Source organism: Peromyscus leucopus, chromosome 5, assembly GCF_004664715.2.
Source record: "Peromyscus leucopus breed LL Stock chromosome 5, UCI_PerLeu_2.1, whole genome shotgun sequence".
NCBI classification, from domain to species: domain Eukaryota; kingdom Metazoa; phylum Chordata; class Mammalia; order Rodentia; family Cricetidae; genus Peromyscus; species Peromyscus leucopus.
In genome coordinates, this window is record NC_051067.1 from 111945296 (window position 1) to 111970783 (window position 25488).

General features: G+C 47.8%; 1 protein-coding gene across 2 annotated transcripts; it reads right to left on the reverse strand.

Moving 5' to 3' along the window:
• Positions 1-1950: 1950 nt before the first annotated feature.
• Chst4 (carbohydrate sulfotransferase 4) lies at positions 1951-15344 on the reverse strand. 2 transcript variants are annotated; one of them, XM_028891091.2, is made up of 2 exons: positions 15227-15344; positions 1951-5486 (listed from the first exon to the last, which is right to left on the reverse strand). In XM_028891091.2, the coding sequence occupies exon 2, from the start codon at positions 5483-5485 to the stop codon at positions 4274-4276; it is 1212 nt and encodes a 403-aa protein (XP_028746924.1). In that variant the 5' UTR covers position 5486; positions 15227-15344; the 3' UTR covers positions 1951-4273. The 2 variants fall into 2 exon arrangements, with proteins under 2 accessions (XP_028746924.1, XP_028746921.2); XM_028891088.2 differs by lacking the exon at positions 15227-15344 and adding an exon at positions 14007-14512 and having other exon boundaries at positions 1951-5503.
• Positions 15345-25488: the final 10144 nt, after the last annotated feature.

The following is a 25488-nucleotide window of genomic DNA, read 5'->3' on the forward strand; positions in this document are numbered from 1 at the left end:
CCAGGCTCATCTCAAACTCAGACATCCTCCTGCCTCTACCTCCCAAGTGTGAGGATAAAAGGTGTGTATCACCATTCCCAGCTTTTTTTTTTTTTTTTAATAACTTGCTGAGTCCAAAATCAATGATCCCCAAATGTTCATGGGTGTGAAGTCATCAAATAGAACATGGTTAACTTGTCAGGAGCTGTGGTCCAGAAGAAAACCGACTGGCCCTCTCCCGACCTACTCTACCACTTTATAGAGGTGACTAAGAAAGGCTTCAAAACCTTGGGTCTGTCCTGTCTCCAGTCCAGACATCAGCAGGCTGGCCGCTCATTCACTTAGATGGGAGTGAAGAGATCAAGAGAAACCCTCGTGGAGAAGGGTTTCTCAGTGGCTGCATGTTCCCTCCAACCGGATGATTTTCTCCTCTGGGAAGCTTCCCTGTGCACGGCTTCCAGTGTCCACTGATGTCAGCGGTACCCCTACCTAACTGTGACAATTCCACATTCCCCAGAGAGAAGTGCACAATCACTGCATGGCAATGAAAAAATATTAAAACACACGCCGTGGCCGTGGAGGCTGCAGCGGAGGCGGCGGCGGCGGCGGCGGCGGGGATACAACCACTTCCTGTCATGAGCCACTGTTGTAGAAAACTCAGGGAATCATAATCAGTCTCCTCCATGTGATGGGCAACACTGGGAAGGGATGCTGATGTGTCCATCAGCCTGGCTCAGCTAGGGCTCATTATTGCCTGGGCTGCCTGGTGCTGTGTTAGCCTCCTGGCATTCCCTCACAGCTAACACCCATAAGCGCTCACTAAGGATGCCCTCTGCAAGCAGTGAAGCAGTTACACTACCCCAACCCCCCCCACACCCCACACCCCGTGCTCATGAATGAGAACATGGAGACAGGAGGAACCAGCTGCCAGTACAGTCACCAGGCGGTACAATGCCACGGGTTTATGACCTCCCAGTTTATTGTCCTTCCTGCCAGGCCTGTCCTTCTTTATCTTTCATGAGACCATCATTACTGAGAGCGTCACAGCCCTCATAGACGTTCCTGGACTCTGTCTAGGCTGACATTGCCAGGGTGTTGCCAGGATGTCTGTTCCAGGTGTCTGCATGGCATACTCTCCTATCTCCAGAGAGACTCTCCCTCAGAGACAATGAACCTTAGACTTCTGTACCATAGCACCCTCCTTGTTCCCTGGCCACGTGTCTGCACTAACACAGACCCGATTATTGTTTGTTCCCATCCCCACAAACAGGCTGACACTCCTTGGCATGCCAGCTACGTGTATGGAATGAGTGAAGACGTACTTAGCAGGATGTCATATCTAGATTCGGGCTATGGGTAACTACTTTTCTGCAATACTATGTTTAGAGAACATTCTTCCTCTGGAGCGCCAGAGACGTTTGCGAGAAGAGTGGTACAATTCTGGGACTGTCTGCCAGTGGGAGGACCAGTGTGCCGGGCTCTCCTGACTAATGCCTGTCAGATTTATCACCAAGTGGCCCATGTCACTCACACCTACTCATTTAACAAACTTTGCTTTCTTAGTCGGTAAAAGTAATTCAATAGAATTATGATAATATACACACAAACATTATGCTTAGGATTAGGCATAACAAATTATATAGTAAATTATAAGCTATAACTTGAAAAAATAGTACAGGTTAACCAGGTCAGATTTTTGTACAAAAATCACCGTAAACTGAGTCTACCTTTATAGAGACACTATTCACACATTGAAAATAAAATAGTTTTAATTAAACTTTGTTAAAGTGTTATCAATTGCTGTCGTTACATCGAAAATGAAACCACACAGAAATTATAGATAGAAATGCTGTTAAATTGTAGTTGAAGTTCCCTATTGCTCTCCACTTTATTTTTTAACTTTATTTATTAGACATATGGATGTTTTGTCTGCATGTCTGTGTGCCACATGCATGCCTTGGAGGCCAGAAGAGGGTTTTGGATCCCTCTGGGACTGGGGTTTCAGACAGTTGTGGGCCATCGTGTGGGTGCTGGGAATTGAACCGAGGTCCCCTGGAAGGACAGTCAGTTCTCCAGAGTGTTGAGCTGTCTCTCCAGCCCCTATGCATTATTTTGATGAGGTCTCTAATTGAACCTGAAGCTTGTATGGGTCAGGTTCGCTGGCCAATGAGCTTCAGGGATCTACCGCTCCTGCGCAGTGGCACTGAGAGTACAGTCGCCCACCATCACGCCCAGGGCTTAAGATGGGTTCTGGGCCTCTGAACTCAGGTCCTTGTGCCTGTGTGGCAAGCAATTTACCAACTAAGCCATCTCTCCAGCCCCAGGTCCTAAGCTCTTGAGGAGTTCCGGGAGTTACTTGGATGTGGATGGTAGAATGAATTTTCTCATTTGAAGCGGTATATAAATTAACTCCAACCAACCCCTGCTAGTAAAGGCAGCTAGCTACTCAAGTATCTCAGATGATGGAGCACGCCGTTGCTGCTCAGAAGAATGGTGGGAGAGAATTTTGACCTCTGTCTCTGTCTGTCTGTCTGTCTCTGCCTCTGTCTCTGTCTCTCTCTCTCTCTCTCTCTCTCTCTCTCTTGTGTGTGTGTGTGTGTGTGTGTGTGTGTGTGTGTACAATGCTTGTGCAGGTGCCCATCAAAAAAGAGATCCAGATCCTTAAGTTGGCAATTGTAAGAGCCACACAACCTAGGTGCTGGACACTGAACTCAGGTCCTCTCCGAGAGTACATACTCTTAACCTCTGGGCCACCTCTCCGGCACTTTCTATAGAAAGACATGTATTTAGCCTGTCTTGGAGGCAGGAAGTGAATCTTGCTGCTGTCTAGCAGAGGAGGCACCCTGTGCCACGAGAGGTGAGTGGGCCCTGGACAGCCAGCCGGGCAGTGGGATGAGCACCCAGAATTCCACACCAAGAGGCTCTGATCCCACCAGCCTTGAGGAAGCACTTGGCTGTGTCCATTTGTACAAGGTGGTCCCAAAGCACAGCTAGATCTGGGGACATCTGCAAAGACTGGGAGAAACAATTTTCCTTATTAGGGGAGACGACCATTAGTAACGGGAGGAGAGGAAGGCTAGAACTGAGGTCTTCATAAAAGAATCACGTGCAGAGCTCCCAAAGTGATCCACACATTGTTACAATGCATGCATTGCACAGGAAAGGGCTGAGTTGCTGGTTGTCGCCGTTGTATTTGAATATACAGTGTCCCACATAGGCTCATGTAGTTCGCCACTAGGTCCCCAGTTGGCGGTGCTGTTTGGGAAAGTCACAGAACTCTTGGGTGGAGCCTTGCTGGAGGAAGTGTGTCACTGGGGGTGGGTTTTCAGGTTTTACAGCCTGGCCCAACGTCCTGTTCCTTCTGTGTCCTGTGTGTGGGTGAAATATGATCTGCTAGCCTTACACCCCTGCTACCATGCCTTACCCACCATGATGAACTGTACCCACTGGGATTATAAACCAAATAATCTCTTCTCCCCAAAGTTGCTTTTTGCAATGGTGTTCAGCTAATGCAGCTGCCTTCCACCAATTCTTAAGGCAACAGAGGCTCAATTCATCATCTGACTCCAAAAATGGTAGTGGTTTTTATGTATGTTAGATAATAGCAAAAGACAATAAAAAAACTCTATAAAGATGATTATGTCCATTTTTAGAGCCCCATGAGAATTGGCTACTGGTAGTTAGAAAACATCCAAGGGGAAGCAGAAGCTTGGGTTGTAATTTTCATATCGCTGCAGGGCAGTTTAACAGATGTCAGGAAAACACTGAGGAGAGACGCCGTCCAGACCAACCACACCGTGAACTTGAGCGCTGGTCTGGATGGGTATTTGCTTCCTGTTTGTGGTAACTGACAGTGCAATAGGCAGACTCACAGGTGAGCGACCACCCCTGCTCCTGCTTCCTTGAATGTGCTGGGAACTCTGAGTCCCGGTCTCTGCGGAAGTTGCTGGGAGCCCTTTGGTGAAAGCCCCGGTTCCCTGGTTTTTAGTCTCCCCCTTTCTCACTGGGGGACGTGGACAGGGAGGTTTATGGACTTGCTCTGTGGATGCTGCTTGGTGTGTCTAGTGGGTCTCCAGTCCAGAAGGAGGGTGGCAGTCTCGCTCGGTGGGCTGAAGGGGCTGCTCAAGGTTCCTGAGTCCGTCTCTTCAAGAGAGAAAGAGATTGTTTCTTGGCTTTAGGCTCAGATGCAGTGTAGACCTGAGTACAGACACAAAGACTCTTCTGCTTGGGCCTGTGGAGGTACAGCTGATGCTCAGCTTGCTCGTCTGTTGATACTGTTAAGGCTTGGGATCATTTAATGGTGGCTGAGGCTGGAACCATCTGATACAGACAGATCCCCTAAGCCTTCTGGGTAGACTTTTCCCAAGGCGTGGGAGGAAGACAGAAGATTCAGTGACAGGTTGCCTTGCTCTTGTTGGGATTTGACCTGAAGGTATCCCAGCAAATCCATAGCCTCGCTACAGACATCTTGAAGTTGAGAAACCTTTTTATAAGGCAAGGACCAACGCCATGCCTGAGAGACATTGATGGCATCCCTGGAGCCAGTGTGGAAGGCATGCTGGCCCATACCCTTGCCGCGGGTGACGTTGTGAATCCAGGTTTGGAGATGCGGCAAGAATTTCAACCTCACAAATTCGTATAGCCTGGAGGTCTGGGCCAGGGGTGCCTGAACCAGGTCCTCATATCTCAGGAGCAGGAAGCGCTGTTGCAGGTCTTCGGGCAGGGCTTGGATGGCCTTGACTATGTCTACATGGCTTTTGCAGATGATCTGCATGACATAATAGGGATGGTCTGCCTCCTTGATCATTTTCAAATTCTCCCCCAGCACCATACGACTGTCAATCATGAGGTCTCCTTTGGTGTGTTCCCGAGATCGGAACACGGCCCGGGGGTCTCGGACCAGGTGTACGACATGCAGGTTGAGGGAAGGGTCTGTGAGCAGTGGGTAAAGGGACTGCAAGTTGAAGAAACGCACCTCCTTGAGTACTACGTGACTGTGAGAGCCGCAGGCCTTCTCCACCATATCAAAAGGCTGCTGAGCACAGAGCATCCTGCAGTTGTTCGGGGAGCTGATCTGGTCACTAGAGAAGAAGTCACACACAGGTGACGAGCACAGGGCCCGGCTTTGCTCCCACTGGAAGAGGCTGGACTGTTTCCGGGGGCCTGGCTTCATGTAGGCGTCAAAGACACTCATGTCACACAGGAAGACGGAACGCAAAAGGTCCCGAGTCGCCATCTGCAGCTTCCAGGCGGTGCTGGTGGTGAAACTCATCCACACATGCCAGGCAGGCTCCATCAGGTAGAAGACATCTGGGTGCTGCCCAAAAATCTGCCCCACAAAGGAGGATCCTGACCGCCAGGAAGACAGGACCAGGACGTGCACAGGCCTCTGGGGCTCTTCGTTCTGGAACAATCCCCCATGGCTGGACACATGGAAGAAGAGAGCTATGACGGCCATCTGAGAAGCCAGGAACAGTAGCAGCTTCCCTCTCTTAGGCAGTATCATCCTGTGGAAGTAGAAGACCTTTAAGGGGCAAGCAGAGGGATGGGGCTGAGTTAGGCTATGGCAGTGTCTACCATGGCTTTTCCTGGACCCCCTCCGAGGAGCAATGTAAACATTTGGAAACTTCCTGCAAGCACTTGTCCAAATCCCCTGCAGAGTAATTCTGGTTTCTTGTTCTTATTGGATTACTGTGTTCTGTATTTTACAGTCGTCAAAACTTCCCCTCTGATCTTTCTTGTCCATTGAACTATCAAGAATATCCCAACTCAGCTATATTCAATCAATATAAGGGACACGGCCACACCCCACACCTTCTGTACCCCTGGCCGAGAGTGGCCTGCAGACAAAGCTGTCTGTCTGACCACGTCCTGCGTGAATGCCTTTGGTTTTCCCCAAGCCAAGGGAAGTGAGACACTTAGCCGTGGGCCACTCCTTACCGGTTCCTTCATGTGAAGGAGAGTCTCACAAAACCATTCCTCATCCCTCCCCCATTTTGATGATGCCTGGGACCCTCCTACTGCGATCTCCTGAGGGCTAGGGATGTAGGCTGTCAAACTGCCTGGCCTTAGAGTGTTCTCCTTAGTGGCAGAGTTATGCATCACACCTGACATCAGGTTCCTCTGGCTTAGCCTCATCCCATGGGACCAAGAACATATGTGTGTGTGTGTGGGGGGGGCTGCTCGACAGCTAACCTTGTGTCCTTGCAGGGGATAGATGACCTGAACCTGTTTCAGCAGAAACATGGTCTCCTTAAAGTTGGCTCTATAGACGTGTGGTGAGCCAGCCCAGGGGCTGTGTTAGAGACACCTGTGGCTGTTTGGTCACAGGGCTTGAGCTTGGGAAATGCCTGGCTGCTTTGAAAACCTACTCAGGACTACTCAGCATGGCTGGGCGAGCTGTACCGCACAATGCCAGAGAAGGTCACCTCATCAAGAATTCAGACGTTCATTGCACCAAGTGATAGTAGAAGAAGGAGTTAGGAGGGTGTTCCAGGAGCTGTATATCCAAAATTTAAAGAACGTGTTTCCTTTGTAATTTACATAAAAACTAATGAAGACTGGTGGGACTTCTGAGTTTACTCTTTTCACAACAAGGGCTTATTTCATATGAAAAGACCTTCACGTGGGGCCCTTGGTAGGTCAACCGCACTCCAATGGATGGCCTCACTCACATCCCTGAGTCCACAAATTGGACTTGGTGGGTTATTTAAAAAAAAAAAAAAAAAAAAGGACATGAAATTTGGGGTGTGGGGAATGGGTAAGGAGGTGAGGATAAATCTGAGAAAAGCTGGGGGGGGGATTGTACGGATGTATGAAATTCTCAAAGAACTAATAAAATATATTAAAAGCCATATAATAATAGAAACTAGACATTTCAATGCAGAGAGAAGGAGAGAAAAAGAGAGTGGTAACCAAAGTCAGCAAGAGGGCTCAGCGGCTGACAGTGCTTGCTGATAAACCTGAGTGTGATTCCCAGGATCAATATGGTGGAAGGAGAAAAGTGGCCCCTGCAAGTCGTCTTCTGACTTCCATGGGTGCATGTGCACATATACACTCACGTGCATATGCACGCACGTGCACATGCGCACACATACACACATATACACACACATACATGCACACATACATAATTTCAAAAAAAAATAATATGAATAGTCTGGTACCAAGTGCCATGCTGGTATATCCCACCTAGATAGTTTCTAAAAACTATTTGTTTTTATTTTATGTGTGTGAGTGTTGGCTTGTAAACCACATGCATACATACCCTTGGAGACCAGAAGACGGTGTTGGATGCCTGGGGACTAGAGTTACAGATGGTTGCTAGCCATGACATGATACGGGCATGACCGTATCAAGGACCCCAATGTCTCAGACCCATGGAAATGGCAAAAGCTTCCTCTGGTCCTAGTCTGAGTGTTGACAGCATGTACAGAGAGCATCAGCCCTCATCTGGGATGTTTACAGCCAGAGACTGCTCTCCTACAGAGGTCCCCCCCACCAACTGAAACTAGCCAGCCCCTGCCCCTTGTGGAGTACACAGTAAACATGCCGAGTTGGGGGCTGTGTTGTGAGCACAGCCCACCCAACCCCAGCTTTTCCATGTCATTTCTTCATTCCCACGTCACCCCAGTCACGTTTCCAGGACTGAGCTGTGTAGGGCGCAACAGCAGAGCACCCGCCTAGCATGCGCAAGGCCCTGAGTGCTAATGAAAACTTAAGTGTAGTTGGAACGACCTCGATTTCCATCTCTAAAGTAAGGTTTACTTCCCAGAACCTAAAACCACCCCAAAAGACAGCCTTACCTGAGGAATTGTCTAGATGGGCTTGGCCTGTGGGCGTGTCTGTGGGGAGCTGTCTTAATTGTTAGGAGCACCCATCCTGAATGTGAGCGCCGTTCCCTGGCAGCTCCTGCCTCTGTGATTCCCCTGCAAGTAACGGACTGTAACCCAGACCCGAGAGCCAGGCGAACCCTTTCCGCTCCTAAATTGTTTTGCACGAGGTATTCTGTCACAGAAGCCAAAACAACACTAGAACAGGATAATTTGTCTGTGTTCGGAACTCTAGGAGGCTCTTGCCCTCTCACAAGGCTCCCTTTTCAAAGGTTTTAAGTTTTCATTTTTTTTGTTGTAATTTTGTGATAGGTTGGCCTGGTTCTTACTATGTAGCCCAAGATAGCCCTAAACTCCTGGTGATTCTTCTGCCTCAGCCTCCTAAGTGCTGGAGTTACAGGAATGAGCTACTAAGCCCAGCTTTTTAAATATTTATATTTATTAGCATATTTTAAATATACAAAAACAGCGAGTCTCACAATGTTGTTTCCAGACACATTTATGATATGCTTGGATAACATTGACCCCTAGTACTCTCTCCTACCCTCCATCACCCACTGACCCCCTCTCATCCTCCACCACCCACTGACCCCCTCTCGTCCTCCATCACCCAGCTGACCCCTCTCGTCCTCTCACACTGACCTCCGTCTACCCCACTGACCCTCCTCCTCTGTCTCGTCCTCCATCACCCACTGACCCCCTCTCTTGTCCTCTCGTCCTCCACCCCACTGACCCCCTCTCTCATCACTCCGTCACCCCCTGACCCCCCTCTTCGTCCTCCATCACCCACTGACCCCCCTCTTCGTCCTCTGTCACCCACTGACCCCCCTCTCGTCCTCCGTCACCCACTGACCCCCCTCTCGTCCTCCATCACCCACTGACCCCCCTCTCGTCCTCCATCACCCACTGACCCCCCTCTCATCCTCCATCACCCACTGACCCCCCTCTCGTCCTCCATCACCCACTGACCCCCTCTCGTCCTCCTCACCCACTGACCCCCCTCTCGTCCTCCATCACCCACTGACCCCCTCTCGTCCTCCATCACCCACTGACCCCCCTCTCGTCCTCCATCACCCACTGACCCCCTCTCGTCCTCCACGTCACCCACTGACCCCCTCTCTGTCCTCCTGATCACCCACTGACCCCCTCTCGTCCTCCATCACCCACTGACCCCCTCTCTCCTCCATCACCCACTGACCCCCTCTCGTCCTCCATCACCCACTGACCCCCCTCTCGTCCTCCATCACCCACTGACCCCCTCTTGTCCTCTGTCACCCACTGACTCCCTCTCGTCCTCCATCACCCACTGACCCCCTCTCATCCTCCATCACCCACTGACCCCCTCTCGTCCTCCACCACCCACTGACCCCCTCTCGTCCTCCGTCACCCACTGATGCTCTCAGTCTAGTTATCTTTCACTTTCACAGCCTAAAACATATTTTTAGGACTCACTGAGTTTAATTAGATTTGTTTGGATAGGAATGGGGGGTGAATATGATTAAATACATTAGATACATATAAAATTGTCAAAGGATAAAAACAAAAACAAAGCAAAACAAATGTCCAGACTGTCTACTCAAATGGGGTATTTTTAATAGGAAAATTTCACATGGTTCAAATTGTTTTGAAAAGACTCATTCTCGTGGACATGAAGTCCATAGAGTAGGAACTGAAACCGTGGCTTTCTTAAGACCCTGTACGCAGGAGGGGGAAGCTACAAGAGCACTTGCTGGAGCAGGAGGTGGGGGGGGACGGGGACTCAGGTCTCTGACTTTCGGAAGACAAGCAGTTGGGTCTGTAGGGGAAGTTAGGATATTCTTAGAGCTAACTGTAGGCCGGTGTAAGCAGCACAGCTTCAAGTAGGTCACAGCGTTGCTCTAGAGGAAAGAAAATGTAAGACTTCTCCTAATGACTTGGTGAACTCGTCCCAGTTTCTAAGAGCCAGTATTGATCTTGTCATTGGTACACAGTGAAAACTCTACCTCCAAACCTGCTTATCAGGTTATCAGCTCTGCTACACAACAATAGGTTCATTTTGTTGTGTCATTTCAGCTGCAATTTATACACACAAGGAGATTTAAATGTTTATAAACCCTGAACAATTTCCTTCCCTTTTAAAAAGAGAAACATAGGAAGGTATCCCTCCCTACCCAGAATACTTTGCTTTTTTATTTCCTTCTCATCATCATGTCTCGAGGGATACAGAACACAAAGCATCTCCTTGTTTCTTTTTACCACACAGAATTCTATTGTCCGGACACACACAATTTATCTAGGGTGTTTCCAAGCTCCCCTTATTTCTAAGGCTCCAGTCATGGGCTTCTTGTCTACATGTAAGATTAAATCTCCAGAAGTGAAATGTTGAGTCAAAATGTGTGTGTGTGTGTGTGTGTGTGTGTGTGTGTGTGTGTGTGTGTGTGTGTCTCGGGCAGCCATAGCCAGGCAGCCTTCATGCTGCCTGTGAACATGGAGGAAGGTATTGGAGAATGGGTTTGGGAGAAGGAGGCAGCCACAGAGGGGATTCTTGGAGTCTGTAACTTGCCTCCTCAAGAGGTAGGACATGCTTTGCCAGCTCTCAGGCTTCCCTTGGAAGTCCCCTTGAACATTCTGGAAGTGTGTCATAGTGTGTCATAACCCTCACCAGAGTTCGTGTGCCAGTGCCCCCCCCCCCCGCCCCCATCTCTCCCATTCATGCTTTTCCTCTGGATGTACCAAAAGCACCAACCGTGGACCAGCCATTTTTTCTTTTTTTTTTGTGTGTATGCATATGTGTGCCTATTTGTGTGAGGACCACTGTAAAATCTGGTGCCATTTAATTCTTCATATAGCATACACCTTCCTTCCTTCCCCGCCCCCCCCCCTTCTCTCTCTGAGTCAGGGCCTCTCACTGGCCTAGAGCTTGACAAATAGGCTAGGCCGGCTGGCCAGTGAGTCCCAGGGATCTCCAGTTCTGGATTACAAACGCATGTTGCCATGATTGGCTTTTTAGAACGTGAGTTCTGGCGATCAAACTCAGGTCTTGGTGCTCTCGCGGTGAGCACTGTACCTGTAGCTCTGTCTCTCTAGCCCTGACCTCTTCTTTGTGGCCAAGATATTCTACCACCGGGCCAGGCTCTCTAGTTAAGAGTACTTGCTGCCCACACATGGGGACAGGAGCTCATATCCCCAGTATCCAAAGGAAAGTCAGGCGTGGCCATCTGGGTGTATGTATCCTGTGTTGTGGGAGAACAGAGACGGGATGATGGCTGGGGCTTGCTGGCCCCAAAGTCTAGTGAGAGGTCCTACCTCAGGGAATACTGCAGAAGGTGATAAGACACTTGACAACCTTGCCTGGTTTCTGCATGCATAAGTGTGGTTTGCTCATCTGCACTCACATGTGCACAGACAGCCCCCTCCATGCCCACAATGCGACCACAGGGGACAGTGTCAGTGACTGCTGCTTCCCATCTTGTCGTCTAGGTCCCACGCTTCAGGGGATGACTAGTTTCTAAAACAAGTCCAAGGGGGAATAGTTGGAAGCCACATCATTGCTGATTATGGTTTACGTGGAAGTGTCTCCCCTCCTCTTCCACAAGACAGAGAACTTTTCCTGGGGACAATTTGGGTATGGGAAACGGTGTAGAACAAAGATAGGAAGCAACGGCGTGCCGGGGAGAGGAGAACTCAGCCTGTGGATACCCAGAGACTGGGCTGGAATTTGACAAGCGGGTCCTGTGACTGCTTCCCCCAAAGCTAACATCCTCTGGAACTAGGAAAGCAGGGGTTTCCTTTCATCCCAGCCCTGGGCCAACACTGCCCTGCAGGGCTTGATGACTCTGTGCCTTCCTTGTGTGCCAGCTGCCCCTGGCCTCAAGCCTGGCCTTTTCTGTGTTTTCTTTCTTTCTTTTCTTTTCAGGGTGGCAGGATGGGTGTTGGGGAGGGACCTGGCTTCTGCTCTTCTATCATGGGGCCCCGGATCCACTCCTCTGCCTTTTCTTTGTATAAGCCCTGGCCAGGAAGAGCAAGCTTTTGTGAAGCTTGTCCAGTCCCTGGTCACCAGGCTCTGCCCAGCCCACTAGAGAGCACTCTAGGTCACATCTCAGGCAGAGCTCATCTTAACAACCAACAGTAGGGGCAGGGGACACTCCTGGCAGAGGTGAGGGCCCCTGGGTACCTGGTGCTTAAGGGAGCTCATTGGAGAGCAGAAACTCCTCCAGTCCCGGCCTGTGTCACACTCTCCTGCTGCCGGAATCCTCTGCTGGAGGCTTTGGCACGGCCCTCCAGTCTCTCAGCCCTCCCCATCCCTAGCTGCCACACCTCTTCCCAAGGCACACATCGGTCACTCTCTCCTTCTAAAATCCCTTGGATTAACATTCTAACATGCACGAGCTGAAACCCAAATCCCCATGCCCCACGCCCAGAGCTTTCCTCTGCCTCTCTTTGAGTTCCTGTTCCCGCTCGCTCGGTTTCTTCCGCCTCCATCCTCAGAGTCAGCCTTTGAATCCTCCCAAACTGTCTTTCTGCTGAGGAGCCTGGAGACATTTAGAGGACTGCCACTCTTCCTCCAAGAGACTACCCAGAGGCCCCTTTCTCCCCTAAAGAATTCTAGCCCTCTGGGCGGTGGTAGTACACGCCTTTAATCCCAGCATTTGGGAGGTAGAGCCAGGTGATCTCTGTGAGTTCGAGGCCAGCCTGGTCTACAGAGCAAGATCCAGGACAGGCACCAAAGCTATACAGAGAAACCCTGTCTTGAAAAACCACCAACCACCACCACCACCACCACCACCAACAACAACAAATACTATTCCTTGCCTCCCAAATGTCCATTAGCATCCCTCCCACTGCACAGGGCGTAGCTGCAGACGTCCCATTGAGAAGACTGGAATCACTTTAGATTCTCTTGTGAAATGATGCCCCTAAAAGCAGAAGTTAGAGATGGTAGGAAAGAGTTTTTCACAAACAGAAAGAACCGGGGTAGGCTGGGGACACCGGCCTCATCACAAATAGCCAATAGACCTGGGGAACTCTTGGGGTTAAGCTCCCAGATAAAAGTGACCACAAAACAAACTTGTTTCAGACAGTGTCTCACACTGCATCCAAAGCTGGCCCCAAACTCACAGCAATCCTCCTGCTTCTGCCTCCCAAGTGCCAGGATTACATGCTTCGCTACCACACTCCAAAGAACAAACTTGACCAGCCTGATGTTGTCCTGAGTGCCCATGGACAGTGCTGGGCGCACAGCCCAGGAAATGCCTGTCCACGAATGTCTGATTGAACCAGTTTCTGTGGGGACAGTCTTGCCACTTGAGGTGTCCTTGTTTTCTCAAGGAGAGTGGGCAAGATGTTGTTTTTATTTTATACATATCAAATTATCCCAGTCCCAGTGAAACAGATTACCCAAGGCCATTTGAGGCAGAGGTCTCCTCCACCTCAGCTGGTATGCTGGCTCCACAGATGCCATTATATTTCACATCTACAGTACACCCTGAACTTCTAGACCCCCTCAAGGGGGGTGCGGTTATAAAATACAACCCAATTAGACACAGTTGGACATTCAAAGCAGTGCTGGCCTCTTCCCTATTTTTAAAATTTACCTCTTCTGTGTGTAGTGTGTATGCCACATCCTGTGTGTGGAGGTCAGAGGATAACTGTGGAAACTGATTCGCTCTTTCTACCAAGTGGGTCTCAGGAATGGAATTAAGAGCACCAGGCTTCTCGGCAAGGACCCTTACCCACTGAGGTATCTCACTGGCCCCGCTTCCCTGTTTTTCAAAAGGAACCACTGACATCTGATTGACTGTCTAGGTGCAATAGCTCTGTTCCTTTGATCTAATTCATGGCCACACTCCACTCTGCCTGAGCCAGACAAAAGCTGCAGCTTCCTTTTCTTATCTCCCATCCAGGAGGGAAGCCGGGCTCTGGAGGGTCAGATACACCGGGGCTACAATACAACAGCCCTACCCACATTTGAGGTCCTTTTCTCATCCTTTATGGATGGGGCTGGTAGGGTAGGGCTTCTGAGAAGTAGCTTGAGTTTCTAGAAGATTCCTTTGGAGATTCAGAGTCCGATTCACCCCCACCCCCCTTCCCCTAACTCTCTTCCTTCAGTCATCAGAATCCCCAGCTTAGATGTCAGACGGTATCTGATACTCTGATCCTGCAGCCTTGGGACAATGCCCTTCATGGTAGCTGCACCCCGAGGAACTCTCTTCTTACCTTGTTAATGGCTTGGGCTTCCCCTGTGAGACTCAGCTTCACTGCCTGCCAGGCAGAGTACCGTTCTTTCTCTGACTCACGAACTCCTGAACGGCTTCCTCCTCCTCCTCCTGGCATTTTTCTTATCCACCCCTCTGACTGTTTCTCTCCCTTATGTTGAGACAACAACCCACCTTGCAAGACAAGCTCCAGATAGGCTCTGGCTCCCCCAAAACTGTGGCTTGAGCAGCTTGAATATCTTGAGGGTGGAGGGGTGAGGGGTGGAGGGTGGAGGAGTGAGGAGCCGCACTCCAGGTTCGCTAAGCCTAGGAGGATGACAGATGACCCTGGAATGTCCACTCTTCTCAGGCAGCCAGAAGGCCAGGTCCCTTTAAGGCATCGAGGAGGAGACCCCTGGAGCTCCAGATGTGGGTTGAAGGGGTGTCACCAGACAGTTAGGCAGCAGAACACCCTGAAGATTTTGTAAGCCTCCCTCCTGCCTGTATTTTACTCTTATCTCTAAGGAGGCCGTATAAAGATTATTTTCCTGCATCACACCTGTTCCTCCACTCCACCCTAGGGAGGTAACATTTCTAAGCGTCTATGTCATGTCCAACGACTTCACCTCCACGGGAGAGCTAACAAATATGTTCCAGGCTGGGAGAAGACAGATTTACCAGTGTTTGGTTTAATTAAAGGGTGAAGAATTCCCCTTTACTACAAAAAGCAAGTTATTGAAAAACATAGCTTCTTATTGGCTGTGTGTCCGTGGCAAGTCATAGATCCCACTATGGGCTTCTTCATCTGGTTAGAAAAATGTAAACTTCCATCGAGTACGGAAGCCGAGTTCTGACAGGAATATCAATATAAATAAGGATGACAATGCCTGCCTTCCTTACATATTGTGAATGTCAGGATTAGTGTACACAAATCCCCTGGTCCAATTTTTTGATAGTAATAAGGGTTTCAGAGTGTTAGTTATGGAGACTCCAGAGATGGCTCAGTGGTTAGGAGCACATGCTGCTCTTGCAGAGGGTCCTTCCTAGCTCAGTTCTAGCAGCCACAGCTGCTGTAATTCCAGCTCCAGGGGACCTGAAGCCACTGGCCTCCATAGGCACTTGGCACCCATGTACACATACCCACACAACACACACACACACACACACACACACACACACACACACACACACCTATAAATAAATCTTGAAAATGTGTTAGCTATTATTTCATAATGACTGTACCTCTTCTTAATAGCTGCTGCACTATTTTTCAGGCTTCACAAAAGAGCAACCAGGCGGTGTGGGAGTGAGTCACACCCGGGTCTGGCCAATTCCCATCAGCGGTGTCTCCGAAGGCCTTATCGTTATACAAATGACAAGAACCTGCGGAGGCTCCCAGTATTGATTTCAGCTGTGCCCCTCCCCCCCTTCCTGCTTCCTCCTGGCACAGAGCAGACAGATTTCTCTTCATGCAAGTGGCTGTTCCAAGATGGAAGCTGAAGAACCAGCAATGTGCAGCTGTGTGCTGCTCCTGTTCTCAGTTTAGGGGTGGTCCTCGCTGAGTGGCAAAGAATCGAAGAGTGCAGTGTGTGCAGGAAGGAAATACAACCCTCCGCCATGGCGCTGCCCGGAGGTTGTCTGCTTATCTTCTCTCCCATGCATGTAGGAATCTGTATAATTAGCCAGCCATGGTGCCGCACACCTGTCACTCCCGCACACAGAGATTTGTATTTGTTTTCTCTCTGTGTGGTCTCTGTGGTGTGTGTGTGTGTGTGTGTGTGTGTGTGTGTGTGTGTGTGTGTGTCTGTGTCTGTGTGTGTGTGTGTGTCTGTGTGTAGACCTGAGGTGGATGCTGGGTGCCTTCTTCTCTTGCCCTCCACTTATTTATCTTTTGAAATAAGATCTCTCATTGAACTCAGAACTAACGGCTTTGTCTGGACTAGCTGGCCAGCAAGTCCCCAGAATGCCCTGTCTCTGCCTCCCCTGTTCCTGGGGTTACAGGCATTTGCTGCCATGCTCAGCCTTTTTATGTGAACGCTGGGAATCGAACTCCACCCTTCACACTTGCAAAGCAAGCGCTCTGTAAGTCACCTCAGCCCTTTGCTTTTGCTTTAAGATAATTGAAGTTACAACATACAATTGGGACACAAAGGTACAGTTTAACAAATCAGAGCATTATCTCTTAAAAACAAGAAAACACCCCAAACCAGACTCTCACTGAGGGGTCACTTCCATGTCCTTCCCCTCAGATGACCCTGACTAGGCAATTGTGGCGGTTCCTGTCACCACAGCCAGCTCTTTGATTGGCTCATAGTTTATCACCATACAAGCCTGGTGGCATTTTCCTCATTTTGACCTGTCTGTTGGGGACTCCCATGATCCTTATCCTTTGAGATTTCCTCATTTCATTCTGAAGTATGCTTGTAAGACTCATCTTGATGTCTCACGCTTTGTTTTCTTGCTACGGAATGCTCTGTGCGTGACTGAACCGATGCTAGTTGGAGGGCACTAGAACTATTTACAGTTATGGCTCCAGAGGATTGGCATACACCCCAGCAGACGTCGACTGCGGAGTCTACTTCATTTTACATCATAAACATTTACCCATGCCAGCTAATCCTTATTTCTTCAAGACAGGCCTCATTCTATAGCCCAGGCTGACCTGGAAATCACTAGGTAGCCAAGGATAGCCTGGAGTTTGTGATGACCCCTCCTGCCTCAGCCTTCCAAGTGCTAGGATTCCAGGCTCCATCTGCTGCACCCAGCTCCAGCCAATGATTTGGGAAGATGACCTTTTCATTAAATCTAGGCAGGGATCCACAGATTAATTTTTATCGATGCTAACTGAGACCTCCTTAGAGTTTCCTCATAAGAACTTATGAGCAGCCCCCCTGAATTCTACTGAATTTTCTCTACCAGTGATGTTATTTGTAGGGACAAGTCAGGGTTCTGTTGAACATGCGGCCGGCCTCCTTTGGAAGCACAGGGGACATGTCCTTCATTGATGCTCCTCCCTGTAGGAGTTATACTGTTTACATTCAGTCTCTATGGAGACTATATGGCCTTCTGATCAAGAGAATAGGAGACTCGATAGTAGCATCCCATCATTCTCTGGGTCTCAGCTGATTATGGAGGGCATGAGCTACAATACTGACTCTCCTCTATGATCCTCTTATCTTCAGTGTGAAGGCCACCAGGCTTTGGTTGTTAAACATCCAGAGGGACCGCCTTACCAATCTTGTCATTTTAACTTTTGTGTAAGTTTTAGACAAAGAGTAGATAACAAAACCAAACAATTTTTTAGAAATCCTTTCTCTTAAGACTCAGTTTTTCCAAGTGATTGAAGCCTAAAAATGTTAGTGAAAACACAAGCAGTTATATTGATCGTTTGCACACATTTTGTTTCAATGTAATTGTTTTATAAATATTAACCATGAGTAAATCATTATCTTAATAGAACATCACTGGTGTAACAGACATTTGGTATTGATGTCTTGAACTTTGAACTTTGAACTTTTTATAATCTTCAATCACAGAGTATATGTCATCCTTAAGTCTTATGTGCCAGAGTTCTGTGACTTGGGTTCAAACTGCCTGTTTTGTTCTTTTATGTTTTATTTTTAGGATGAAACCTTCCTTTCTCACTGTGTCATGAGTGCTGTATCCCCTTGCAGAGATCATCCAGCAGGGCCCCCTTCCCACAGTAAAGGCATGAGATTCTCACCTGCGTCTGCAATGGCTCCCCTACCCGCTACCCGAGAGCGCTGCAAGGGTCTAGAGGCTGGGGAGGATGGGGGCTCCATCTAAGTGGCTATGGGGGAGCCCTCGCTGGTGCCAGATGAGGCTTTCCAGGTGTGGTCCGTTTAGGGAGGGGTGCCCAGGCTCTGTAAGGAAGCTCAACACATCCTTTGGCTCCTCAGAGCGGGCTTTGGTAGAATTGTACCTCAGTTTGTCGTTGAAATCTTGGAAGGAGCATAGATGCTGCTTTACATCTCCCCATGGGGAGAATTTTAGCACCAATTACAGATAATCTGTCATGGTTCGAATAAAAATGGTTCCTATAGCAGTGCTTGTCCACCTTCCTAATGCTGTGACCCTTTAATAAAGCTCCTCATGTTGTGGTGATCCCAACCATAAAATTATCTTCATTGCTACTTCATAACTGTAATTTTGCTACTGTTATGAATCCTAATATAAATATCTGACATGCAGGGTATCTGATATGTGACCCTCAAAGTGGGGGCAACCCATAGGTTGAGAACTGCTACCCTACAGTCTCCTATATTTCAATGCTTAGTCATTGGGAAGTGGAACTGTTTGGGAAGGATTAGGAGGTGTGGCCTGGTTGGAGTAAATGTGGTCTTAATTGGAGGAGGTGTGTCACTGGGGAGGGGGCAGTGGGCTTGTGGTTTCAAAAGTTCAGGCCAGGCCCAATATCTCTCTCTCTCTCTCTCTCTCTCTCTCTCTCTCTCTCTCTCTCTGTTTGTTGCCTGTGGATTGGGATGTAAAGCTCTCAGCTCCTGCTCCAGCACCATGCCTGTCTGCTTCTCTGAAGTGTGATCCTAATTAATTTCAACAATAAAAACCTGGAGTCAGATATGGAGGGTGAAAGCTGCTAGATCAGAGCAGCAGAACAGCCAGCCACTAGAGACTTCTTACCTCTATGAAATCTCAGACTGAATGAGGGTGATCTTGTCTCTATGAATCTTCAGAGTGAATGAGGGGAACCTGTCTCTATGAATCCTCAGACTGAAGGGGGCGAGATCCTGTATCCACAATTCTCAACAAAAATATAACCTTATACTTTAAAATTCGCTTTCCTACTTAACTGTTTTCATTTTAATTTGTAGATATAAGTTGAATCCAAATTACATTCAACATACACTATGTTAAGATTACCTGTGTACATGTCCCCAAACCACCAAGCTTTTGGTGTTGTTGCAAGTCTTAGACAAGCTTTCTTGACATTTGGATTTTTTATAGCCCTTATTTTTTTCCTCCCTCCCTCCCTCCCTTCCTTCTTCCCTCCCTCCCTTCCTTTTTTCCTACTGTCTCACATAATTTGAAATTTAGAGAAAGCTTTCCATTTGATTCACATTCCAGTAGAGCCTAGAGTTATCAATAACTTTGTGTAGTGAATATTTTTGTAAACACAAAAAGGATGAGGAAGAAAAGATAAACAGAAAGCCAAAATCTACACATTATGCCCGTAATTGTAATTTTAGATACAGAAGCCATTATTCCCCTTGTTCTAGCAAGGACACATGGGAGGGCCAGTTTCTATGGGGTTTCTCACCCTGCCCTTTCTTACCATTCTTATTATCATCCCACATACCCTCTCCTAGGTTTTGAAAGAGTCACTTCTTTAAAAAGAAATGTCATCTGGTTCATCCTTCTTAGGACACCAGTTATATTCTGTGTAATCAGGACTATAATCCTCAGTAGATAAACTTTTGGTTTTGCACGAGTGAGTTTATCAAGTATATAGCAAGCTAAAGTAAAAGAGCAAATGAGGATAGATAGATAGGTGATGATAGATGGAAGATAGGTATATATGTGATAGATAGATAATACATTGATAGAGATAGATGATAGATAGATAGATAATAGATTGATAGATGATAGATGAATAGAATAATAGATGATAGATTATATATATACACAGATAGAAGACAGATAACAGCCCACTGGAGTTCCCAATAGACAGAGTTCCAGGCAGAATGATCCTTTGGGTTAAGTTTCCAAGTAAAAGAACAAATAGTAGCAGAGAAACATGACCTCATCAAATAGGGTGCTCATGGCATCCACCAGAAACCAAGTGGGGAAGTTGAGGCAGCTGGCTGGAGTCCACAGTCGAGAGTGTCCTGGGTGGAACACAGTATCTCCCTGGGTGAAGCTTCCAAGTAAAGAACAAAGGACATCAGAACGGAAACACCAGGAAAGCAGACACTCACAGCATCCAGCGGAAATCAACTGGGGAAGGGGAGACAATCAGCTGGAGTTCACACTGAGATGTCTCTCCATAGACGAGCTTCCCATGGCTGAACTTTGGGCTTCTTTTGCCCATTGTAGGCACTTTTATATCATAGGATAAACAGTAGTAACCTTCTGCTGGAAATAATTTACCTTTAAGTGGGTTTAATTTTTTTTTAATTATTCTTTTATTTAATGTGTGTGGTGTTTCACTCACATGCATGTCCAAGCACCACATCTGTGCCCAATGCTTGCAGAGGTCCTGCGAGCCCCTGGAACTGGAGTGACAGATGTTTTTGAACCACCGTGAGGGTGTTGGGACCTGAACCAAGGTTCTTTGGCAAAAAGCAGCCAGTGTTTAATCACTTAGCAATCTCTCTAGCCCCAAGGTCATACTGGTTATAGTCTTGAACTGTTCATCAGCGCTCTTCTCTCTCTGTCAGGTGTGTGTGTGTGTGTGTGTGTGTGTGTGTGTGTGTGTGTGTGTACACATGTGTGTGTGTGAGTGTGTACGTGTGTGTATGTGTGTTCGTGTGTGTGTTTGTGTGTGTGTGTGTGTGTGTGTGTGTGTGTGTGAGAGAGAGAGAGAGAGAGAGAGAGAGAGAGAGAGAGAGAGAGAGAGAGAGAGAGAGAATGAGCACAATGTGATCAAGTACACACGTGAAGGGACTGGCCCAGGACGGGAGCATGTGGCGTCCGTCCACGACTGGAGGGAAGAACAGTGGGCATTAGCACAGATGCGGATGTGCAGGTGATAGGCTGGGCATTGTGGAATTTCTTCTCACTGTTTTTATTGTGTACTTGTCTGCTAGATCCGAGGATGGGACAGGAGTTAGGAAAATTTGAACAGAAGACCAGGAAAAGCCAGGCATGGTGGCACACTGGGGAAGTAGAGACAGTCAGGGGAGTCAAGAGTTCAAGGTCAACCTCCACTATATAGTGAGTTTGAGGTGATCCTCGTTGCCTGAGACCCTGTCTCAAAAGAACAAACAAACAAACAAACCAAAAGAAATAAGTATGAATGGACATCTGTGAAAACAGATTAGTAACTATGATAAACTGCCCAGGCCCAGACCCAGGGTTATGTCTTGGCCCACCCCAACATCCACCCCATCTACCATCTGCTGGAGTATGTGAAGGGGCCTGACCCACAGACCCAAAGCTGCAGGATCTCCACAACACAGGGCACCAGCAGGATGTCCAGGAAGAGTTCTGGTAGGGGCCCAGCATCGAAGGTGTAGTGGAGACCAGGGACCTCGAACCAGACCAATGACTCTTTGCAGTGAACAAAGGCAAGTAGAGACGCGTCGACCAAGGACTATTAAGTGTGACTTGTTGGGTGTCTTTGCAGCTTCCGTGATGAGATTTTTAATTCCCCTTTTCTTTAAAATTTTTCTCATTTTATTTTCTTCACTTTTTTCTCTTGAATTTTGTTTTATTGGGGGAGGATGCAAGGGCATAGGGGTGGCTGTGTAGGGACAGGGAACGAATGGGATCAAGGTACATGATGTGAAAAACACATAGAATAAGTACATTTTAATGATAATTTTAAAATGACAGTAGCCGCCACAGGAGGTGACCTCTCCAGACTCGTAGCTGCTACACTTGGGCAGGCAGAGGTGCAGAGTCAGGCTTAAGTGTGACTGGTTCTGTTTCAGAAGAGTGCAGTGAAGTGACCGAGGGCAGAGAACGAGCCGTCACGGGGGCGACCGTGACATGACCGTGGAATTGAAGCTGGATTAGAGGAGAACAAGCAGACAAGGGGTGTTGCAGAGCTAACATGGAGGACAAGCTCTTAGGGGCAAGGACGTCAAAGACATGAGACATGATGGATCTAGAACAGTGGTTCTCAACCTTTGGGTCGAGACCCTTTGGGGGGCTGAACAACCCTTTCACGGGGGTCCCATATCAGATACTCTGCAAGTCAGATATTTATATTGCAATTCTTAATAGTAAGAACCTTACAGTTGCAAAGTAGCAATGAAATAGTTTTATGGTTGGGGGTCACCACAACATGAGGAACTGTATTAAAGGGTCACAGCGTTAGGAAGGTTGAGAAACTTTCTCCAGAAGGATCTCCTAGAGGACACTGAGTTCATGCAGAGTTGCCCCACCAGCAGGGCTGGAGTGTGACAATGGCGGTATGATCACAATCAGGGTAAAAAGCCTGGTTAACAGCGGATTCAATGGCAGGCATCTTTGGAAAGGGGGAGTCAGCATGGTCTGGAGACAGCCATAAGGGGGACAATTGTTCCGTTGTGGGGTTGGGAGAGACACAGCTGCCACTTGAGAGGAGGCAGGAGCAGAAGACCCGGGTTTCCTTCAGAGCAGGAAGGTGAAGGATGAGGTGTGCTGTTCTCAGTAGTGAGTTCCTGGAGGTCTCAGGGGATGGAGAGAGTGAGAGATGGAGTCAGAAAATCAGACACATAGAGCCATTTAAGGTGGGAGTCAAGGAACAGAGAATAATCCACATGAGAACTCAGTCATCTTGCGTGACCTGGGTAAACCAGGAAAAAGGAATGCAAACAGAAAATCATGGTCTCGGGGCAGACACGATGGCCAAGCAATGACTTCCTGGGGAGAAGAGGCGTAGTGTGCCTGCCAGCAGAGTTCCGTGGCCTCTGCCTTCACTCTTGCCAATACCAATTTGGAAGCCAGGGAGAGGTGTTGCCGAAACACTAGAAACTGGTGTTCCACATTCTAGAGACAGTGTCAACATCTCTCCTGCCGATGACAAGCATGTCCAGACAATCCAACCGAGGGCACGGGAGTTGTCATGTAGGGAGGGAAGGGAGGGGATGATAAGATAGAACACTGAAGGGCAGGGTGATTCTCCAGAGACCTCACGAAGGTTCCTGAGTGCTGACTCATATGACACAGTCATGAATTTAGGGTGATGTGGTGTCTTGAGGATGGCACTTGGTGCCATCTTCCCAAAGACCTTCAATGTCATGTTTATTGTTTTATGGCAGTAAGAGGGCTGCTCCAGGCTGTAGTAAGTGGCCGCAGCCAGGCTCATGCAAGCCCTGATTAAAATCAGTGGTCACACAGAAGGACGCACAAGTAGGAATGTCTGTCAGGAAGAGGGGGTTCAGAGGGAGTGGGGCGGGCATAGAGGGTGACAGGAGTGAGTGTTATAAACATACATTACATACGTGGATGGAGTCATCAAGAAATAAAAAGATCACTTGTGCAGCAGCTGGGTGTAATGACGCATGTCTATCATCCCAACATTTGGTAGATGGAGACGGAAGGATCACTGCAGTCTGAGCCAGCCTGGGCTACAGAGTGAGAGCCTGTCTCAAACAAAACAGAGCAAATCACTTGTACAGTCGGGCATGCTTTGCCCTTGTGTCTAAGATGCTTCCACGAGAACCTGCCTGGTAGGATAAGAGGCATGAAAGGCAGACCTAAATTACCACGGTTGTCCTGTCTGAGGCCATTCTAGATCAGCCAACAGCAGCCAACCCAGTGACAGTTCAAGAAGCCCACCCCCAACTCAGCAGAACCACACTAACTACCCCCGATGCATGGGAAATTGCCAGTTATTACACAGCACTGGAACCACTGGTGGATTGCTACCCAGCATTGTTGTAGCACCAGATAAATGACACAGTCTCCCAGGCAGAGCTCTGACACAAGCCTTACCCCCGGGTCCCCAGCTCATCTAGAAAGAGAGAGCCTCTTCTCATCTGCAAGCATTCAGCACTCAGTATAGTGCCGGCCACCTAGATGGTGTTCGGCAAAAGCCTGTGAAAAGAACGAATGAGTGAACCTTTGTTCAACCTGAAGAAAGGAACTCACCATTTCGTGCGTAACAGGTGCAATTTCCAAAGACCAAACAATGTAATCAAATGAATGGACCCAAAGAGAACCCGGTTCAATAAGGTATGTGGAGCAATCATCGCAGATAAAGTACTTTTCGCCTCAAGCACAGTAGTCATGTTTCAAACACTGGGCACTTCACTTTACATTTTATTACATTGTGTGGATCAATTTAAAGATTACCTAAATCTTATAACACTCTATAAAGGATAGAGGGTAAATAAGTGGATATGACTCAGTCTAAATATCCTTACCATTATCTTCAGTACACACTACCAAACCGTTGTGACTACTGACATTTCCTAAATAATATCAAGAGGCTTGCACTTCTGAAAAGGGAGACATTATTTGCATTGATATAGAAAAAAGAAGAAAGAGAAAAACATTATATAGAAAAGGGTGTGGGTGTGGGTTGAGTGTGCCAATTGCGGATGTCTTTGAGTGTGTCCTCAGGGCATTTCTAAGACTGTCCTGTACTCACTTTGAAATAAGAGGAAAGAATGAGCCATTGGGTCAGCTTAGATGCCAGATTCAAGGTATGTACTATAAGAAGGATTTTTGTCAAACATGTTTAACAGTCCTAGCAAATAATCAAATTCTAAATACTACTGTATAAATACTATGTTCGTTTATTTTAAAAAGCCTTGGAGAAGATGTTGATGAGTGAGGCATTATCTCAAGACTATAGTGTCGTGTGCGTCAGTTAGCCTTCAGTCTAGAGAGCATCCATGAATTATTTTTCTCAGGATATTTGATCTTGGTTTCTTTTGTTTTGTCTTTGAAACTTCCATGCCCAGTTTTGTCAAAAAGAACAAGCCAGGAGCACGAAGGCGATGTAAGAATGAATGAGACTCCATGTAGCCAAACTCAGAATCAACACACGGATAAGCTGTTCCAAGCTCCTTTTCCAAGAACATAGCTTATAGAAGGTAACATTTACCTTCTGGGTGTGAGGGTATCATTTTACATAATCCACCAGCTGGGTACCAACTACCACGTTGGTGTCTTGTTTCTTCTATTTACAAATAGCTTGCAGGCAAGAAAGGTATTTAACCAAGTTCTTATGTTTTCTTACTAGCAAGCATATTTTTAATTGTTCTTTTATTCCTTTTAAAACTGATTTTATTTTTATGTGTATGAGTGGTGCATGTAATTCATGTGCACCATGGGTGTGCTTGGTACCCAGAGATATCAGAAGTGGGCTTTGGGTCCCCTGGAACTGGAGTTATGAACAGTTGTGAGCCGCCATGGGAGTGCAGGGAACCAAACCTGTGTCCTCTGCAAAAGCAACAAATGCTCTCAACCAATTAACCACTAAATTAATTTAGCCCCGAGCACTTTTTACACAGAGTGCCTCTATGCTTGCTGTTTCCTCTAGAATCTTCTCCCTACCCTGCTCCCATTCCATTTGATAAACTCTTATTTCGATATCTAAGCCCCATTTAAACATACCTTTTCCACGAATCCCTTACCCACACACTGTTGGCTCCTCCCATCTGTGCTGGCTGGTTCTATGTCAACTCAACATGAGACAGAGTCTTCTGAAAGGAGGAGACTCAGTTGAAATAGTGCTTCCCAAAGATCAGGCTGTGGGCAAGCCTGGGGGGGGGCATTTTCTTAATTAGGATTGATGGAGGAAGGTCCAGCCCACTGCAGGTGAAACCACCCCTGGTCTGGTGGTCTTGGGTTATAAGAAAGCAGGCTGA